Source organism: Theropithecus gelada, chromosome 6 (assembly GCF_003255815.1).
Source record: "Theropithecus gelada isolate Dixy chromosome 6, Tgel_1.0, whole genome shotgun sequence".
Classification (NCBI taxonomy): Eukaryota; Metazoa; Chordata; class Mammalia; order Primates; family Cercopithecidae; genus Theropithecus; species Theropithecus gelada.
This window is the reverse complement of record NC_037673.1, coordinates 37,008,023-37,028,130: the sequence shown is the minus strand read 5'-3', so window position 1 is coordinate 37,028,130 and position 20,108 is coordinate 37,008,023. Positions and strand designations below refer to the sequence as shown.

The 20,108-nt window shown below is 44.8% G+C and overlaps 2 protein-coding genes across 4 annotated transcripts in view; one reads left to right on the top strand and one right to left on the bottom strand.

Annotated features, from left to right (window-relative positions):
- WDR70 (WD repeat domain 70) overlaps positions 1-8,483 on the bottom strand; it is a 360,510-nt gene extending 352,027 nt beyond the window's left edge. For 2 of the 3 annotated variants that reach the window (XM_025388244.1, XM_025388245.1), the window contains exons 1-3: positions 8,357-8,483; positions 8,195-8,260; positions 6,103-6,186 (exon numbers count right to left, since the gene is read on the bottom strand). In XM_025388244.1, coding sequence (XP_025244029.1) covers positions 6,103-6,186; positions 8,195-8,260; positions 8,357-8,381 — 175 coding nt within the window. In that variant the 5' untranslated portion in view covers positions 8,382-8,483. The remainder of the gene's footprint in view (positions 1-6,102; positions 6,187-8,194; positions 8,261-8,356) is intronic. The other variant, XM_025388246.1, reaches the window with a different exon arrangement.
- Positions 8,484-17,177: 8,694 nt separating this feature from the next.
- NUP155 (nucleoporin 155) overlaps positions 17,178-20,108 on the top strand; it is a 75,517-nt gene continuing 72,586 nt past the window's right edge. The window contains exon 1 of the mRNA XM_025388766.1: positions 17,178-17,811. Coding sequence (XP_025244551.1) covers positions 17,481-17,811 — 331 coding nt within the window. The 5' untranslated portion in view covers positions 17,178-17,480. The remainder of the gene's footprint in view (positions 17,812-20,108) is intronic.

Genomic DNA, 20,108 nt, shown 5'->3' with positions numbered 1-20,108 from the left:
TAATGCCCATATGAGAATTTCCAACTTTTAAAGAAAAATAAGTCAAACTGTCTTATGGTAGGAAACTAAGGTTCCCGCAACCCCTCTCTTCAATTTCATAATTTGCTAGGACAGCTCACAGGGAATCATTTTTAATTCCACAGTCTAAATGTAATCTAATTGCCAAGTCTAGAAGAACACAAAAAAAAAACAACTCTTATGAATAACTTCCCATATAATGATGAATACTACTTCCATAAATTATCCCAATAGTATTTTCTATTGCTAAAGCTAAGTAGATCTTTCAAAGAGATCATTAATTTAGATTCATATATTTAGATCAGAGGTATAAATTGCCATCCAAGGATGTAATACTAAATCAAGAAAGTTCAATAATTTATCCACAAAAATCAAAGGAGACTATAGTCTTGAGACAATTTTTCAAAAATTTAAAAATTCAGTAACTCCCCAAGTTCCGCTTAGATAAAATGTATACATGCTTTACTAAGAAAAATTACAGGAATTTAGTATTTATAAAGTTCTTTGTTGTTTATAAGCTACTGTACCCAACATCTTAATCTCTTCAAGAAACTTCCAAAGTAGATGATACACACACAACAGGGTTATGAAGGATCAGAAATTGGAAAAACCCATCCAATGTTACTTATCTTGTAGATTGTGGGGCTGGGCCTCAAACCTAGGTTCCCCAATTCCAAATCCCAAGCTCCTTCCAACAGATTGTAACCGTTTTTTCTTAAGATGGAGTTTTGCTGTCGTCGCCCAGGCTGGAGTGCAATGGCATGATCTAGGCTCACTGCAACCTCCACCTCCCAGGTTCAAGCGAAGAACCTGCCTCAGCCCCCCGAGTAGCTGGGACTACAGATGCCCGCCACCACACCCGGCTAATTTTTGTATTTTTAGTAGAGAAAGGGTTTCATCACATTGGCCAGGCTGATCTCAAACTACTGATCTCAGGTGATCCACCCACCTCAGGCTTCCAAAGTGCTGGGATTACAGGCATGAGCCACTATGCCCAGCCCAGATTGTGCCATTTCAAAATATTTTCCAAAGCAGCAAGATTTCATTTTTTAACAAGACAGTATTATAGGTCTAAATTCAATTCAATGTTCTCGAAATATTACTGAGAACCTACTTTACAAAGCAAAGTACTAGGGACTATAAAACTTACATACCCATAAATATATACATCTATGTACCCACAAAAATTGAAAATAAAAAGATTAAAAATAAAAAGCTTCACTTTGGGAGGTTGAAGCAGGCAGATCACTTGACTTCAGGAGTTCCAGACCAGCCTGGCCGACATGGTGATACTCTGTCTCTACTAAAAATACAAAAATTAGCCGGTGGTGGTGGCACGTGCCTATAATCCCAGCTACTGGGGAGGCTGAGGCAGGAGAATTGCTTGTACCAGGAGGCAGAGGTTGCAGTGAGCCTAGATTGCACCATTGCCCTCCAGCCTGGGCGACCTAAAAAAATAAGTAAATAAAAACAAAAAGCTTACATAGCCAAATAAGACAATTCTGTTCAAAACATGTTGTATTATATGCTTAAAATGGTAAATACAAGGTACCTACACTGTGATAGTACAAACATTCACTAAATTGTTTAAAACATTTGTAAATGCCTCAGATAGCATGTCTTTGTCTATCATTTGAGGATATTAAAATTGTTTTTTGATGTGATGATATTGCGGTATAATATTAAATATATTTGGCCAGGCGCGGTGGCTCATGCCTGTAATCCCAGCATTTTGGGAGGCTGAGGCGGGCAGATCATGAGGGCAGGAGATCAAGACCATCCTGGCTAACAGGGTAAAACCCCTTCTCTACAAAAAACACAAAAAAAAACAAAAAAAATTAGCCGGGCATGGTGGTGGGCGCCTGTAGTCCCAGCTACTCAGGATGCTGAGGCAGGAGAATGGCTTGAACCTGGGAGGCAGAGCTTGCAGTGAGCCGAGATCGCACCACTGCACTCCAGTCTGGGTGACAGAGCGAGACTCCGTCTCAAAAAAAAAAAAAAAGAAATATATTTGGTCTTTGTTTCAGGTTCCTGCCACAGAGCTTCTGAAACCCTTGGAATTTCCTGAGTGATAGGAGCTCTCTTTTGTTATTCACTAGAAGCCCCTTTGGATCCCACCTAAGTTTATGCTATTGAAGTGACTTAGTGTGGGACCCCTAGGCCTCAGCATGGGACTGCTGCTCACTAAAAAAACTGACGGAAAAAACTGACGGGTTAGATAATTGGAACTTTCATCCTCACCCACCAATCTCTGGGGAAGCTGGAAATTAAGATCTATAGAAAAAATTTTTGTTTTTCTTTTGAGACAGGCTCTCGCTTTTTTACTCAGGCTGTGATGCAGTGGCATGATCATAGCTCACCGCAGCCTCAACCTCTGGGCTCAAGTGACCCTCTCACCTCAGCCTCCCAAGTAGCTGGGACTACAGGTATGCGCCACCATGCCCAGCTATTTTTTTAAAACTTTTTTGAACAGGATCTCACTGTGTTAGCCCAGGTTTGTCTCAAACTCCTGGGCTCAAGTCATCCTCTTACCTTGGCCCCCAAAGTGCTGGGATTATAGATGTGAGCCACTGTGCCCAGCCTAGACACTCTTGAACCACTAGATGTGATTAGCTTCAGGGTAGCTGAACACAGGGGGATGCTGGGGAGTTGGTGCACCCAGAGAGGGCACAGAAGCTCTGCACCTCTCCCACTCCATACCTTGCCCAATGCATTACTTCATCTGGCTGTTCATCTGTATCCTTAATAACACCCTTTATAATAAACTGTTAAAACTAAGTAAAGTGTTTCCCTGTGAGCCATCCTAGCTAATTATCAAACCAAAAAGAGGAGTCATGGGAACCCTGATTTATAGACAGTAGATTAGAAGCACTGGTCACAACCTGTGACTTGAGATTAGTGTCTGAGTGAAGGCAGTCTTGTGGTAGTCTCCAGGCAGACAGTGTCAGAATTAAAGTGAGTTACCGAATACCCAGTTGGAAAACTGGTTGATGTGTGGGGGAAAACTCCTATATATCTGGTGTCAGAAATAAAGTACTGGTTCACATCTGTAATCCTAGCACTTTGGGTGGCCAAGACAAGTGGATCACTTGAGCCCAGGAATTCAAGACTTGCCTGGACAACATGGTGAAATCTTTTTTTTTCTTTCTTTTTTTGAGACAGAGTCTCGCTCTGTCACCCAGGCTGGAGTGCAGAGGGGCAATCTTGGCTCACTACAAACTCCACCTCCCAGGTTCATGCCATTCTCCTGCTTCAGCTAATTTTTTTTTTTTTTTTTTTTTTTGTATTTTTAGTAGAGACGGCGTTTTACCATGTTAGCCAGGATGGCCTCGCTCTCCTGACCTCGTGATCCACCCGTCTAGGCCTCCTAAAGTGCTGGGATTACAGGTGTGAGCCACTGTGCCCGGCCAACATGGTGAAATCTACCTCAACTAAAAATACAAAAAATTAGTGGGGTGTGGTAGCACCAACCTACAGTCCCAGCTATTTGGGAGGCTGAGGTGGGAGGATTACCTGAGCCCGGGGAAGTTGAGTCTGCAATGAGCCAAGGTCACGCACTGCACACCAGCCTGAGCAACAGCAGTGAGACCCTGTCTCAAATCAAAAAAAAAAAGGAGTGAAGTACTGAGAGGAGTGTGAGAGGGTAGGAAACAGCTTGGTCTTTCCTATCTCTTACAGGTATCTTGGTTAAGCTTTTTTTAAAACAATCCTTACCATTTTAAAATACATACAAAAATACTTATGAGTAAAATGATGTCCAAGATTTGCTTCAAAATCATCTGAAAGGGGAAACAGAAGTAACACTAGCCATGAACTGTTACAGTAGTTAAATCTGATTGACAGGTACATGGTAGTTCATGACTATACTTCCGTGTTTGAAATTTCACATAATAATGAGGGGTTTTTCTGGGCGCAGCAGCTCACACCTGTAATCCCAACACTTTGGGAGGCCGAGGCGTGTGGATCACAAGGTCATGAGATCAAGACTATCCTGGCTAACACGGTGAAACCCCATCTCTACTAAAAATACAAAAACAAAATTAGCCAGGGGTGTTGGTGGGCACCTGTTGGTAGTCCCAGCTACTCTAGAGGATGAGGCAGGACAATCGCGTGAACCCAGAAGGCAGAGCTTGCAGTGAGCCAAGATCGCACTACTGCACTCCAGCCAGGGCAACAGAGCGAGACTCCGTCTCAAAATAATAATAATAATGGGTTTTGGCCTGGCACGGTGGTTCACGCCTGTAATCCCGGCACTTTCAGAGGTCGAGGCGGGCGGATCACTTGAGGTCACAAGTTCGACACCAGCCTGGCCAACATGGCGAAATCATATCTCCACTAAAAATACAAAAAAATTAGTCGGGCGTGGTGATGGTCACCTGTAATCCCAGCTACTCAGGAGGCTGAGGCAAGAGAATCACTTGAACCCAAGAGGCAGAGGTCGCAGTGAGCCGAGATCGTGCCACTGCACTCCAGCCTGGGCAACAGAGCAGGACACCATCTCAAATAAAACAAGTAATGAATAGTTCTTTCAAAAAATAGTACATGTAGATAGCTTTCTTTTTACCACAAAAAAAGTTTTCTTCCAAAGACTGAAAATATTTTTTGTCAGGCACACTGCCAAATACTGGATATTGCTGCTGTACAATATTTTATTTATTTTAGTTATTTTATTTTATATTATATATTTTATTTTATCTTATTTTATTTTGAGATGGAGTTTTGCTCTTGTGGCTTATTTTTTTATTTCATCTTATTTTATCTTATCTTATTTTATTTTACTTTGAGATGGAGTTTTGCTCTTGTTGCCCATGCTGGAGTGCAATGGTGCGATCTCAGCTCACCACAACCTTTGCCTCCTAGGTTCAAGCGATTCTCCTGCCTCAGCCTCCCTAGAAGCTGGGATTACAGGTGCCCACCACCACACCTCGCTAATTTTTCTATTTTCAGTCGAGACGGGGTTTCACCATGTTGGCCAGGCTAGTCTTGAACTCCTGACCTTAGGTGATTCGCCTGCCTCAGCCTCCCAAAGTGCTGGAATTACAGGTGTGAGCCACTACACCCGGCCCATTGTTGGTTTTAAAATGATAAATTGGGCCGGGTGCGGTGGCTCACACCTATAATCCCAGCACTTTGGGAGGCAGGCAGATCACAACGGCAGGAGATGAGACCATCCTGGCCAACATGGTGAAACCCCATCTCTACTAAAAATACAAAAATTAGCTGGCCGTGGTGGCACACACCTGTAGTCCCAGCTACTCAGGAGGCTGAGGCAGGAAAATTGCTTGAACCGGGGAGGTGGAAGTTGCAGTGAGCTGAGATCGCACCCCTGCACTCTGCCTGGTGATAGAGCGAGACTCCATCTCAAAGAAAAAAAAAAAAAAGGCAGGGGTGCAGTGGCTCCGCCTGTAATCCCAGCACTTTGGGAGGCCGAGGCAGGCGGATCACAAAGTCAGGAGTTCAAAATCAGCCTGGCCAACACAGTGAAACCCTGTCTCTACTAAAAATACAAAAAATTAGCCAGGCGTGGTGGCATGTGACTGTAGTCCCAGCTACTCAGGAGGCAGAGGCAGGAGAATCGCTTGAACCCAGGAGGTGGAGGCGGCAGTGAGCCGAGATCCCGCCAATGTACTCCAGCCTGGGCAACAGGGAGAGACTCCATCTCAACAACAACAAAAAATCCAACAATGACAAGTAGTATAACACCACTTTTTTTTCTCTGAGATGGAATTTCACTCTTATACCCCAGGCTGGAGTGCAATGGCGGGATCTTAGCTCACTGCAACCTCCACCTCCCGACTTTAAGCAAAGCGACTGCTTCAACCTCATAAGTAGCTCAGATTACAGGCCCCAGCACCATGCCCAGCTAATTATTGTATTTTTGTAGAGATGGGGTTTCACCATGTTGGCCAGGCTGCTCTCAAACTTCTGACCTCAGGTGATCCGCCCACCTCGGCCTCCCTAAGTGTTGGGATTACGTGTGTGAGTCACCGCGCCCAATCACATTCTTTTTTCTTTTTTAATATACTTGCATGAGGTATACATAGTACTTAAACCAATAAAAGGATAAATATCTGAACTTCTTACCCAGTGTTTTGCGACTTCTTTCCACAGCTGTTCTTCGAGTTTGTTCAAACATTGCTTCCAAGTCAAATGTGCGAGCTTTTTTACCTAAAACATGAACAAATGGCAGACTGCGATTGCCTTGCAATAAGTTGGCCAAACTTCAGGTGATCAATACTGATCAATAAACACTCAGTTTGTCTGTTTATAACATAGCTCCAATATAACCATAAAATATCACAGGAGTTTGAGTCACAGATAACTTTTGATGACAATCCCTTCACTAAGTACTATTAATCAGTCAACTTTCCCATCCTCCTCTAATTTACCTAGATCCCTACCCTAAGAAACAACAACACTAATACAGGAGGCAGAATGGAGAATGTCCCAAAAGTTACCCTTTGCAGATGTAATTAAGGTTATGGACTTTTAAATAGGGAGACTATCCTAGTTGGCCCTTAAAGGCAAAGATGCAGAACAGCTACAGCAGAAAAAGTCAGAGAGATCCAATGTTTGAGAAGGATTTGAGGCATTGTAGTTGGCTTGAAGATGAAAGGGGCAACATGAGAAGTAATGCAGGTACTTTAAGGAGCTAAGAGGAAAACAGAAATCTCAGCCCTATAACAAGGAACTGTATGAGCATGGAAACATTCTCCTCCTCCCCCAGTAACTAATTTTCCCCTATGTGGCACAAACATGTGGACACCTTTCTCACTTCTGAGTAAAGGAATGAGGTACTAAAATGAAGGATTTATACCGGGTAGGGTGGCTCATGCCTATAATCACTTTGAGAGGCTCAAGTGGGAGGATCGCTTGAGCTAGGCAGATCGATCAGCCTGGGCAACATGGTGAAACCTCGTCTCTACCAAAAGTATAAAAAATTAGCCAGGTGTGGTGGCACACATCTGTGATCCCAGTTACTCAGGAGACCAAGGTGGGAGGATGGCTTCAGCCTGGGAGATGGAGGCTGCAGTGAGCCAAGATCGCACTAGTACACTGCAGCCTGGGTGACAGAGCAAGACGCCATCTCAAAAAATAAAAAAAAGAATAGAAAAGGCCGGGCACGGTGGCTCACGCCTGTAATCCCAGCACTTTGGGAGGCCGAGGCGGGCTGATCACGAGGTCAGATCAAGACCATCCTGGCAAAAACGGTGAAACCCCGTCTCTACTAAAAATACAAAAATATTAGTGGCGGGCGCCTGTAGTCCCAGCTGAGGCAGGAGAATGGCATGAACCCGGGAGGCGGAGCTTGCAGTGAGCCGAGATCGCGCCACTGCACTCCAGCCTGGGCGACTGAGCCAGACTCAGTCTCCAAAAAAAAAAAAAAAGAATAGAAAAACTACAGAACTAGTAGGTGTGAACACAACCCAAGGTCAACATGTGTAAGTCTATTATTTAATCATTATCATAGAATTAATACAGGCTGGTCAAAAGACAACAAGACCACCTTGAGGAAAGGTTCAGGGAAGTTAGAATCCCAATGCTTGGATGAACAGCATTTACAATTTTAAAATGCAAAATAGAGAGAAAACATTTTTCATGTATCAGTCTAGTAAAGTTTTGTTTTCATTTTTTAAATAATTTTCTTTTTAAACAATACCTACTCTGTGTTGGTAGGGATATGGTAAAAATGGCATTCTTAAATTCTGTTAACTTTGGTATAACCTGAAAACAAGCTTTTTGATGGGTATTACGGCAATAAGCAGCAAGCAGCTTTAAAAGACACATACCCAATTTTTCAGCTTTTTAAATATTTATACTTCTGTATAAACTAGGCTCTCTTTTAGAAATCTACCCTACAGAATTACATATTTTTAAAAATCCTCGTACAAATGCTATTATTTACAAAAAAATGTTCATTTTAGCATTATCGGTGACTTAGAATTAGAAACATCTTTTCTCTTCCTCTCTCTCCAGGACTCTCATAACTGTCTTCTGAGTTGCTTCTAACGGATACGCAGAACAGAAGACAAATGAGAGAAGAGTATTGACAAACTGAAAGGTATGCACCCGAGCTACAGGAATTCCGAGTTGACAGCTCGATCTCCCCTCCCACTCTGCGGTTCTTCAAACCTCTGCAAAAGGAAAAGGAGCTCTGCCTGGAGCAATCACTTACCGAACCCAGTGAAGCCCATGGTGACCGCAAGCTGCGGGTCCGGTCCCGACGCGTCTGAGCCTGTCGCTGGAGCAAGAGGAAAAGAGAGGAGGCCTAGTTAGTGCGGCGCCCCGGCGCCCCCGACACGGCCCACCACGCCCGGACTCGCCTCATGAAACCCACCTTCGCTGGGCCCAGAGCGCTCCATCGCTGGCCGCACACCGCAAAATGGGCCACAGTCACAGCCTAAACAACTGCAGAGGAACTTGCCACTAACCCCCGGCAAATCCCGGAGGAAGTACCGCCTCCAAGCGACAGCGGCGCCGCCGAAGCCAAGAGCGGCACCTTCCGCAAAGGGACCGCGGCTTTCTGCGCGGCGCCGCCCTACCGGACAGGCGGGAAAGCGCCGCGCAACTCAGACCACTGGAGGGGAGAAGTGGTATCTGGAGTTTCCATAACATAACATCCTTTCCTTTTTTTTTTTTCCTTTTTTTTTTGAGCCAGAGTCTCTGTCGCCCAGGCTGGAGTGCAGTGGCACGATTTCAGCTCACTGCAACCTCTGCCTCCCGGGATCAAGCGATTCTCCTGCCTCAGCCTCCTGAGTAGCTGGGATTACAGATGCCCGCCGGCTAATTTTTGTTTTTTTTGTTTTGGTTTGTTTTTTTGTTTTTGTTTTCAGACGGAGTCTCTGTCGCCCAGGCTGGAGTACAATGGCGTGATCTCGGCGCACTGCAACCTCTGCCTCCTGGGTTCAAGTGATTCTCCTGTCTCTGCCTCCCAAGTAGCTGGGATTACAGGCATCCACCACCACATGCAGCTAATTTTTTGCATCTTTAGTAGAGAGGAGGTTTCACCATTTTGGCCAGGCTGGTTTCGAACTCCTGACCTCAAGTGATCCGCCTACTTTGGCCTCCCAAAGTGCTGGGATTGGGGGAGACACCCTTTGCTTTTGTTTTTGTTTTGTTTGTTTGAGGTGGAGTCTCACTCTGTTGCCCAGGCTGGAGGGCAATGGCCGACCTCGGCTCACTGCAACCTCTGCCACCCGGGTTCAAGCTCTTCTCCTGCCTCAGTCTCCTGAGTAGCTAGGATTACAGGCGCCTGCCACCACACCCGGCTAATTTTTGTGTATTTAGTAGAGGCGAGGTTTTGCTATGTTGGCCAGGCTGGTCTTGAACTCCTGACCTCACGTGATCCGCCCACCTCTTCCTCCTGAAGTGCTAAGATTACAGGCCTGAGCCACTGTGCCCCAACTTTTTTTTTTGGCCAAGTCTCCCTCTGTTGCCTTGGCTGGAGTTCAGTGGCGTGATCTCAGCTCACTGCAACCTCCTCCACCTCCTGGGCTCAACCAATTCTCTTGCCTCAGCCTCCCGAGCAACTGGGACTACAGGTGTGCGCCACCACGCCTGGCTATTGAGTATTTGAGACTACAGGCACCTGCCACCATGCCCAGCTAATTTTTTGTATTTTTAGTAGAGACAGCGTTTCACCATGTTGGCCAGGATGGTCTCAATCTCCTGACCTTGTGATCTGCCCACCTCGGCCTCCCAAAGTTCTGGGATTAAAGGCGTGAGCCACTGCACCTGGCCTGTCAGGCTGAAGTTTACAAGGCTAATCATGTGCTCAGGATTGTCCTTCTTAAACAGAATGTGGGAGTTCAACACTTCAATGTTCAGAAGGTGGAGAAGAATCTCTTTCTCTCTTTTTGAGACAGAATCTCACTCTGTCACCCAGGCTGGAATACAGTGGCACAATCTCGGCTCAATGAACCTCCACCTCCTGGGTTCAAGCGATTCTTGTGCCTCAGCCTCCTGAGTAGCTGGGATTACAGGTGCCTGCCACCACACCCGACTAATTTTTCTTTTTTGAGACGGAGTCTCACTCCATCGCCCAGACTGGAGTGCAGTAGCGCGATCTCAGCTCACTCCAACCTCCGCCTCCTGGGTTCAAGCAATTCTCCTGCCTCAGCCTCGCGAGCAGCTGGGATTACAGGCCCTGCCACCACTCCCAGCTAATTTTTGCATTTTTAGTGGAGAAAGAGTTTCACCACGTTGGCCAGGCTGGTCTCAAACTCCTGACCTCAAGTGATCCACCCGCCTCAGCCTCCCAAAAGTGCTAGGATTACAGACGTGGGCCACTGCACTCAGCCTATGGAAGAGTATCTTATACGAAACCTTGTACCTTTGGCGCTAAGCTGGATATGAAGTGAGCATCTGATCAGCCAAGTCCGCTGCTCCATATTGTCACTATAATCCACAATGACACATGGCTTCTTAGTTTTCTTTCCATCTGTTGTCTACTTCAATCGCCGTATCATTGTGGAATATTGACAACATTGTGACCACCTTGTTGTCACACCATTTCAGTGCCATAAGTTCACCATGGAACTTACAACATCACACATAGGAATGCTATGTTTTCTAGGATTTGACATTTTCAGCGATCGAGAATTACTATATTTTGTAAATGGAAATTCCACTACTAAAAACAGAATGCTATAAATAGAATAATGTATGTTTCCAAAGTCAATATAATAGAGTGATGTAAAAATAATAAAATAATAGACATAAACTTTGGGTGTTAGGTTGGGACCATAATCTGTGAGTTATATTGGGGTAAAGGCTGCAGCAGCAAGCACCAACAGTGAGTATTCTCAGGGAAAATGGGAAGTGGGTTAACAATGGGTAAATCTGCGGGTGCCTGTAGTGAATTCTTTTTTTTTTTTTTTTTTTTTTTGAGACAGAGTGTCGCTCTTGTTGCCCAGGCTGGACTGCAATGGCGCAATCTTAGCTCACTGCAACCTCTCCCTCCCAGGTTCAAGTGATTCTCCTGCCTCAGCCTCCTGAGTAGCTGGGATTACAGGCATGCGCCACCAGATCCAGCTAATTTTTTTTTTTTTAGTAGAGATGGGGTTTCCCCATGCTGGTCAGGCTGGTGTCTAACTCCTGAGCTCAGGCGATCCGCCAGCCTTAGCCTCCCAAAGTAGCTGGGATTACAGGCGTGGGCCACCACGCCTGGCCAAATTCTTATAATTTTATATTGTCTTAGCATTTATTTTGAATATAAGTTGGACTTTCTCATATCAGAAGCAGGGTTCAGTCACCTTTGACACAGTTTGCAGTTCTACACCTCCTCCCCGTTCCTCAATGTGATCAATCCAGGTATCTATTATATAAAACTTTCTCCTGGTGCCCACCTCCCCATAGGATAACTACATACAGCCTACCTCACCAGCCCTGCTGACCCTGACGTCCTACATGGACTGTGCAGATATGCCACAGTGACTACCTCGATCACAGCATGACTTCCAACAACAGGGGTGTCCAATCTTTTGGCTTCCCTGGGCCACAGTGGAAGAAGAATTGTCTTGGGCAACACATTAAATACACTAACAATAGCTGAGAGCTTAAAAAAAAAATCACAAATCTCACAATGTTTTAAGAAAGTTAACAAATTTGTGTTGGGCTACATTCAAAGCCATTCTGAGCTGACGAGCTTGTCCTCAAATTTGTGCATGATTGCTTTAAATCCACCAATTAAAGTGTGGGAATTCCTCTTGGGAAATCTATTTGGAAAACACCATGAAACCAATGAATGCGTTGGCTCATGAGTCCCTCTTTCTCTTTCCCTGACTGCATTCCTTGACCTCCAGGTGTGCCAGATGCCCTCCGGGCCTGTAAGTAATAAAATCTTTACTTACATCTGTGTTTCTCCTAATCATTGAAGAAGCATGCTCTCTCTTTAAATGCCTAAATTAAAATAGTGCCTTAACATAAATCAAGGCAGTAGGATTCAAAATGTAGTCGTCACTCTATTTTTCAGTTACATACGCATTGTAAGCAAAATCAGTTTCCCTTAAGCATATCCTTAATAAAGCCATAAACAGTATTCATTTCATTAAAACCTGACCCTTAAATAGTCTTTTTAACACTCAGTATGACAAAAGGAGAAGTAATCATGAAGTATGTTTTTTTTGTTTGTTTATTTGTTTGTTTTTTGAGACCGAGTCTCGCTCTGTCACCCAGGCTGGAGTGTAGTGGTGCGATCTCAGCTCACTGCAAGCTCCACCTACTGCGTTCAAGCTATTCTCCTGCCTCAGCCTCCCAAGTAGCTGGGACTACAGGCACCCGCCACCAGGCCCGGCTAATTTTTTGTATTTTTAGTAGAGATGGGGTTTCATCATGGTCTTGATCTCCTGACCTCATGATATGCCCGCCTTGGCCTCCCAAAGTGCTGGGATTACAGGCGTGAGCCACCGCGCCCAGCCATCATAAAGTATGGTTTTAAAAAAATTTCTTACAGATAGGGTCTCACTATGTTATCCAGACTGGAGTGCAGTGGCTATTTACAAGTTCAGTCATGAAGCACTTTAGCCTCAAACTCCTGGACTCAGCGATCTTCCCCTGCCTCAGCTTCCTGAATAGATGGGACCACAGGCACATGCCACCATGCCCAGCTAATGCATATCTAAGTACGATGGTCATCTAAAAGAAAACCACTTGTAATTGAGTTGTTAGCTTTTTTTCATGAAATATTATTTTTACTTGAAAGAATGACTCACAAAGTACAGTTGTTCAGATTTAAGTATTTGGCAAACATTTTCTCAAAAATAAATGAAATGAGTTTATCACTTTAAGAAAAACAAGTCAGGCGTGGTGGCTCACACCGGTAATCCCATCACTTTGGAAGCCGGGGTGGGAGGATAACCTGAGGCCAGGAGTTCGAGACCAGCCTGGCCAACATGGCGAAACCCCATCTCTACTAAAAATACAGAAAATTAGCCAGGCATAGCTGGGCATGGTGGCTCACGTCTGTAATCCCAGGGCTTTGGGAGGCCGAGGCAGGTGAATCACCTGAGGTCAGGCATTCAAGACCAGCCTGACCAACATGGCGAAACCCCCATCTCTACTAAAAATACAAAAAAAAAAATTAGCTGGGCTTGGTGACATGCACCTGTAATCCCAGCTACTCGGGAGGCTTAGGCAGAATTGCTTGAACCTGAGAGGCGGAGGTTGCAGTGAACAGAGATCATACCACTGCACTCCAGCCTGGGCAACAAGAGCAAAACTCCATCTTAAAAAAAAGAAAAAAAGAAAGAAAATTAGCCTGTAATTCCAGCTTCTTGGGAAGCTGAAGCAGGAGAATCGCTTGAACCTGGGAGGCAGAGGTTGCAATGAGCTGAAATCGCACCATTACACCCCAGCCTAGGTGACAAGAGCAAAACTCTATTTAAAGAAAAAAAAAAAAAACTGACTATACTTGTTGCCAATTATTAAAATACTTGTACTTTTCCTAAATATGTAACTGAAGCCAGCTTTTCTTTCCTTTTTTTTTTTTTTTTTTTTTTGAGATGGAGTTTCGCTCTTCTAGCCCAGGCTGGAGTGCAATGGCACGATCTCGGCTCACTGCAACCTCTGCCTCCCGGGTTCAAGTGATTCTCCTGGCTTAGCCTCCTGAGTAGCTGGGATTACAGGCTTGCACCACCATGCCCAGCTAATTTGTGTATTTTTAGTACAGACGGAGTTTTACCATGTTGGCTAGGTTGGCCAGGCTACCCTCGAACTTCTGACCTCAGGTGATCCATCTGCCTCGGCCTCCCAAAGTGCTGGGATTACAGGCATGAGCCACGGTGTCCAGTGAGGCCAGCTTTTCTTTCTTTCTTTTTTTTTTTTTTGTCTGAGACAGAGTCTTGCTCTGTCGCCCAGGCTGGAGTGCAGTGGTGAGATCTTGGCTCACTGCAAGCTCCGCCTCCCAGGTTCACACCATTCTCCTGCCTCAGCCTCCGGAGTAGCTGGGACTACAGGCGCCTGCCACCACACCCGGCTAATTTTTTGTATTTTTTTTTAGTAGAGACAGGGTTTCACCGTGTTAGCCAGGATGGTCTTGATCTCCTGCCCTCGTGATCTGCCCGCCTCAGCCTCCCAAAGTGCCGGGATTACAGGCGTGAGCCACTGCACCCGGCCAAGGCCAGCTTTTTAAATATATTATACTTCAATTAAATAAGTCACAAAATGTTGACATGCTAGACAAAGTAATAGACATAAAAAACCAGGTTTGCTCATTCTGCTTACCAGCAGAACTTAACAAAATCCTTTGCCAGCAGAATTTCACAAAGCCCAACTCAATGACTGAGTGTAGACCTCTAGAAGAATGCCCTGGAAACAATAAGCAGGTTAGAGCACAGGTTCCCACATCTCTTGCTTGAATCAATGCATTTTTTTAAAAAAGGTAAGTTCAGTGTTCCCACCCCTTGCCTCTTCCACTATATAAGATAGTGTCCCACAGGATTCATGGTTGTGCCTCTGTAATCTAATCTATAACCAGATGTACTCTTACACCCAAACTTGGATGAGATTTTGCTGTAATGTAATTTATGACTTTTTTTTTTTGAGACAGAGTCTCACTTTTTATCACCCAGACTAGAATGCAGTGGCATAGTCATGGTTCACTGCAACCCGGAACTCCTGGGCTAAAGTGATCCTCCTGCCTCAGCCTACCAAGTAGCTGGGACTACAGGTCCACACCCAGCAAATTAAAAAAAAAAAATTTTTTTTTTGATTTTGCTTTTAGAGATGGGGGTCTCATTACATTGCCCAGGTTGGTTTTGAATGCCTGGCCTCAAGAGATCCTCATGCATAGGCCTCCCAAAGTGCTAGAATTACAGGTGTGAGTCACTATACCCAGTTTATGAGCATGTTTAATGTAATTTCTGAGCACATGCAGAACTTCCAACCCCTGATATGTAAGCTGTGGGCTAAAACACTACTTTGGAACAGTCTAACAGAAACTCTCTGAAAGGTTGCAATCCTGACTCTGAATTAAACTGACTTTAATTCTTTAAAAGTGGGTTATTTTTCTTTAGTTGACAGCAGATAGAGATACCAGAATTCAGCTATACATTACTCATCAAGACACTAAAGACATTTGCAAAAATATGAAATAATCGCATTCTTCTCCCTGTTTTAGTTTTAGAAACTATAGTGATTTCTCATTTTAAAAAAGTGTTATATTAACATGTATTAAGCTTGTTATGCTTTTTTTTTTTTTTTCCTCTTTTTGTGATGGAGTCTTACTCTGTTGCCCAAGCTGGAGTGTAGTGGCACGATCTTGGGTCACTGCAACCTCTGCTTCCCAGGTTCAAGCGATTCTCCTGCCTCAGCCTCCTGAACAGCTGAGACTACAGGCGCATGCCACCATGCCCAGGTAATCTTTGTATTTTAGTACAGACGGGGTTTCACCATATTGGCCAGGCTGAACTCGTGATTCACGTGCCTTGGCCTCCCAAACCACTGGGTGCTGGGATTACAGGCGTGAGCCACTGCGCCTGGCCTTGTTATGCTTTTAAATACATTGGTAAACATTTTAATTTTCAGTTAATGAGTTATTCACAAATTTTTTTTTTTCTTTTTTGAGACAGAGTCTCGCTCAGTCGCCCAGGCTGGAGTGCAGCGGCGCCATCTCGGCTCACTGCAAGCTCCGCCTCCGGGGTTTACGCCGTTCTCCCACCTCAGCCTCCCCAGTACCTGGGACTACAGGCGCCCGCCAAAACGCCCGGCTTTTTTTTTTTTTTTTTTTTTTTTGGCATTTTTAGTAGAGATGGGGTTTCACCGTGTTAGCCAGGATGGTCTCGATCTCCTGACCTCGTGATCCACCCGCCTCGGCCTCCCAAAGTGCTGGGATTACAGGCGTGAGCCACCGCACCCGGCCGAGTTATTCACAAATACTAATACATGCAACCAATATGTAACGAAAACTCTCTGGAATCCTGAATTATTTTTAAGGGTATCAAGGGGGTCCTAAGACCAAAAAAATTCATAATTACATGTTCTAGGGAAGAGGTCAGCAAACTTTTCCTGTAAAGTGCCAGAGTCCGTATTTTAGGCTTTGCAGTCTTGTGTAAACTACTTGGTTTAGCAGTTGTAGTGGGAAAGCAGCCACAGGCAATATGCCAATGAATTAAGTTAGTGAGATTACACTTTGGGGAGCTTTGTTGCTATGCGGGAATATCACACCAACATTGTTCAATCTTCCAATTTGTGGAGTTGAAAACTTTCAATTGTGTATTTTGTCTCAAATTAAAAACAAACTCGGTGCCAGGCCACCACTTTTCAATCTATGGTATACCAAATAAACTGATAGCTAGAGACCCAACTGCCTATTTATATAACAATAATGTAAAAATCTAGTTTTTCTTGGTATATTGTCTATGTCAAATTTAAGTGTAGCTTGGTAACATCATAGAACTTACAATTTTCAGAAATATAGTCAAGTCTTTGAGGGAGTAAAAATGTAATTCAAATGGCAAAAGACCAATTTAGAGTAATTCAGTTATTGATTTGTTAAATTCTAAAGAACGTAACTGGAAGCTTTCTTAGGTGAGATTCTAAATAAGGACAGCTTTCTAAAAAGTGCTTTGATTTATCCACTCAGGTTGCCTTCTGTAGTAAATGGAGCCTCTTTTACCCCACTGCTTTCTCCTATCCTTCTGCTACAGTTCATACCTACCCAAATAGAAAAATTATAGTGAAGTCCTTTGTCTCTGCTTGAAGCACCTTAAGGACAGGAAACATTTTGTTAGTTTGATAGTCCCAGCACGAGGCACAAGGCAAGTATTCAGTTTCTTAGGACTGTATGATCTCTTGGGTTCCTATCTCATACAAGTTCCTGTACTAGTGCTGGGAATGAAAAGATGAAGTGGGTCTCTCTGCCACGATAAAAAGCCCGGCAGCGGTCCACCGGCACTCAGCTCCTCCTGAAACACGTATTTTATACTAAGGGGCCACAAAGTCAAAAGACAGCGACATGCAAATGAAAAAGCCTGATGAATTCTAATTTACACTGAAGCCCTTGAAGAAAATAGTGAGATATTGGTCCATATCCCTCTCTGTGACAGGGAGCTACCAATTCTTTACTCTCATAACAGCAGTTACTTGAAGTCGCGCACTCATATAGCTGCAGTTAGGCCATTCCGACGCGGGAAGTTCCAAGACTCAGGTAGAGCACGCGCTTAAACCAACGGAACCAGACCAGTCTCCTAGGCCAGACACAGGACCTAGCTCCCACCTATCGTATCCCTCCTCCCTCCTTCCTCCCCACCCCACCCAAACCCCATCCCGCCCCTCTCCTTCCCAGTTCCCTCCCCTTTACCCTTCCCTTCCCTTCCTTCCCTCCGTCCCTTCCCTAAATAACCTACTCTACTTTTACCCTTCCACACCTCGAAACCCTCAACCCCCTGCAAAGCATCGGCAGACTCTTCGCTCCACCCCCAACCTCTAGCCCTCTCCCAACAGCTTCCTCTTCCCAGGCCAGAATGACGTCTTCCAGTCCCCCACCATATGAGCCGGAAGTGCGTCATGTCGAGGCGCCAAGGCGCTCGTTTGGCGCGCGCGCCCTAGGCGGCGGATCTAAGCTGAGTTCTTGGATCTTTTCTTGTTTCTCCCTGGCGTTTGACTTTTTCTGGACCCTGGTGTCTACGATTTCCGAGATGCCGTCTTCTTTGTTGGGCGCAGTGATGCCGGCCTCTACATCGGCCGCAGCCCTGCAGGAAGCTCTGGAAAATGCTGGACGGGTCATCGACCGTCAGTTGCAAGAGGACCGCATGTACCCGGACCTTTCCGAGTTGCTTATGGTGTCTGCCCCAAGTGAGTGATAGTGACCCTGCTTTCTCAGCCTAAAGGACTCGCGCCTGACTTCCTAATTTGCTACTTATCCCCAGCGTTAGTCCCGGCGAGGATATCCTGAGATTTATGGCACTGTTGGCTGCATTTTTGGAGAACAGCAAGCAGCTTATTTTCAGGTTTTTTCCTTTCCTCACTTTCTTCATTGTAGATACTTGAGAGGGCAAGAGCGAAGAGCAAGCTCCCAGTTGAAGCAGAAAGAGGCAAAGACCCCAACCTTAATGAGCTTCTCGCCGCACTCAAGTGTTTATGGCTAAGGCCATATGAGAAGCATCTTCAGATCCAAGTTCTAAATTTGTTCATTTCTCCTATTAGTATTTGAGTAGAGCGTAAGAGCAAACGACATTAATTTGGAAATGTAGCATGTTATCTTAAAGATACGCTTTGCTTTATTTTTATTTATTTATTTATTATTTATTTATTATTTATTTATTGAGACGGAGCTTCCCTCTTCTCCCCGGGCTGGAGTGCTATGGCCCGATCTCGGCTCATTGCAACCTCCGCCTCCCGTGTTCAAGCAATTCTCCTACCTCAGCCTCGCGAGTAGCTGGGATTACAGGCGCCCGCCACCACGCCCGGCTAATTTTTGTGTTTTTTTTAGTAGAGACGAGGTTTCACCATGTTGGCCAGGCTGGTCACGAACTTCTGACCTCAAGTGATCCGCCTGCCTCGGCCTCCCAAAGTGCTGGGATTACAGGCGTGAGCCACTGCCCCCGGCCAAGAAACGCTTTATTGTGTGTAGAGATGTGTATTATGAATTGCTGGAGGATCTTAAAAGACCTACCAGTGGAATAAAGGAAGAGAACAGGAAAATCAGCAGTGCTCATGTACAGGGAGGGTAAGGCAGAATATGTGTTGACAATAGAGGTGACTGGAAAGTGTTTAACAGTTTTAAATTATGACTAGCTCCCACAGCTTATGGAATTACATCAGTTGCCAGAAAAAGTTACCCCTTTGTGAGATGGAATTTGGAGAAAACCAGAGAAGTGTGAGAAAGAAAAGAGATTGTTGGTGAGCAAGAACCGAAATAATCTGAATAGGATAATTTGTGCAGTGTAAACCGAGAACACTTCTGATTATTATTTTTTTTTTTTTTGAGACGGAGTCTGGCTCTTTTGCCCAGGCTGGAGTGCAGTGGCGCGATCTCTGCTCACTGCAAGCTCTGCCTCCTGGGTTCACCCCGTTCTCCTGCCTCAGCCTCCTGAGTATCTGGGACTACAGGCGTCAGCCACCACGCCCGACTAAATTGTTGCATTTTTTAGTAGAGACGGGGTTTCATCCTGTTAGCCAGGATGGTCTCCATCTCCTGACCTCGTGATCCGCCCACCTCGGCCTCCCAAAGTGCTGGGATTACAGGCGTGAGCCACCACGCCTGGTCTACTTCTGATTATTTATAAACATCATTTATAGCTTTGTAATCAAAGAAATGATAGAAACAAAGATAGTATTTTCTCCCTACAGCTACTTACCAATGAGCGTGTCTTATAATACCTCATTGGCCTGTTAGCAACTATCATCTTGAACAGCGTTACTCACTTTGGCCTCCTTAGGTGTAAAAATATATAAAAACAGTGCATACTTTCTGGTCCTCCTCTTACATATCTCATGTCTTTACACTCACCTTCCTCTTTCACCCAATGTCTTTCCCCTCTTTTTCTTCCGATTCTTCACCCCTTGCTCTGATTACAGAGAATTTTTCATATTTTCCATAAGAAGCCCATCTTCAGGATTTCCTCAGGATTTTATTTTACTTTTATTGATTCTGCAATGTTCTTTCTTTGCCTAACAAACTTCTTCCAGACTCCCTGTGAAAGTCCTTAGTTTCTCTTTGTTGTCTTTCTTTTTGTTTTTTGTTTTTGTTTTTTTTTGAGTCTGGTTTTAATTCTGTTGCCAGGCCGGAGTGCAGTGGCATGATCACAGCCCACTGCAGCCTCTAACTCATGAGCTCAAGTGATCCTCTCGTCTTGCCCTCCCCAGTAGCTGGGACTACAGGCGCCTGCCACCACACCCAGCTAATTTTAAATTTTTATGTAGAGACATAGTCTCACTCTTGTTGACAAGGCTGTTCTCAAATTCCTGGCATCAAGCAGTCCTCCTACTTCAGCCTTCCAAAGTGCTGAGATGACAGATGTGAGTCACACTCCTGGGCTGAAGTCTTTCTTACCATTCCCATCCTCACTAAAATTATCAATTCCTCCCTCTGTGTTCCCACTGCCATTTAACATAGTGATCTGCCACCTTTGGCCTATTAAAGTTAAATG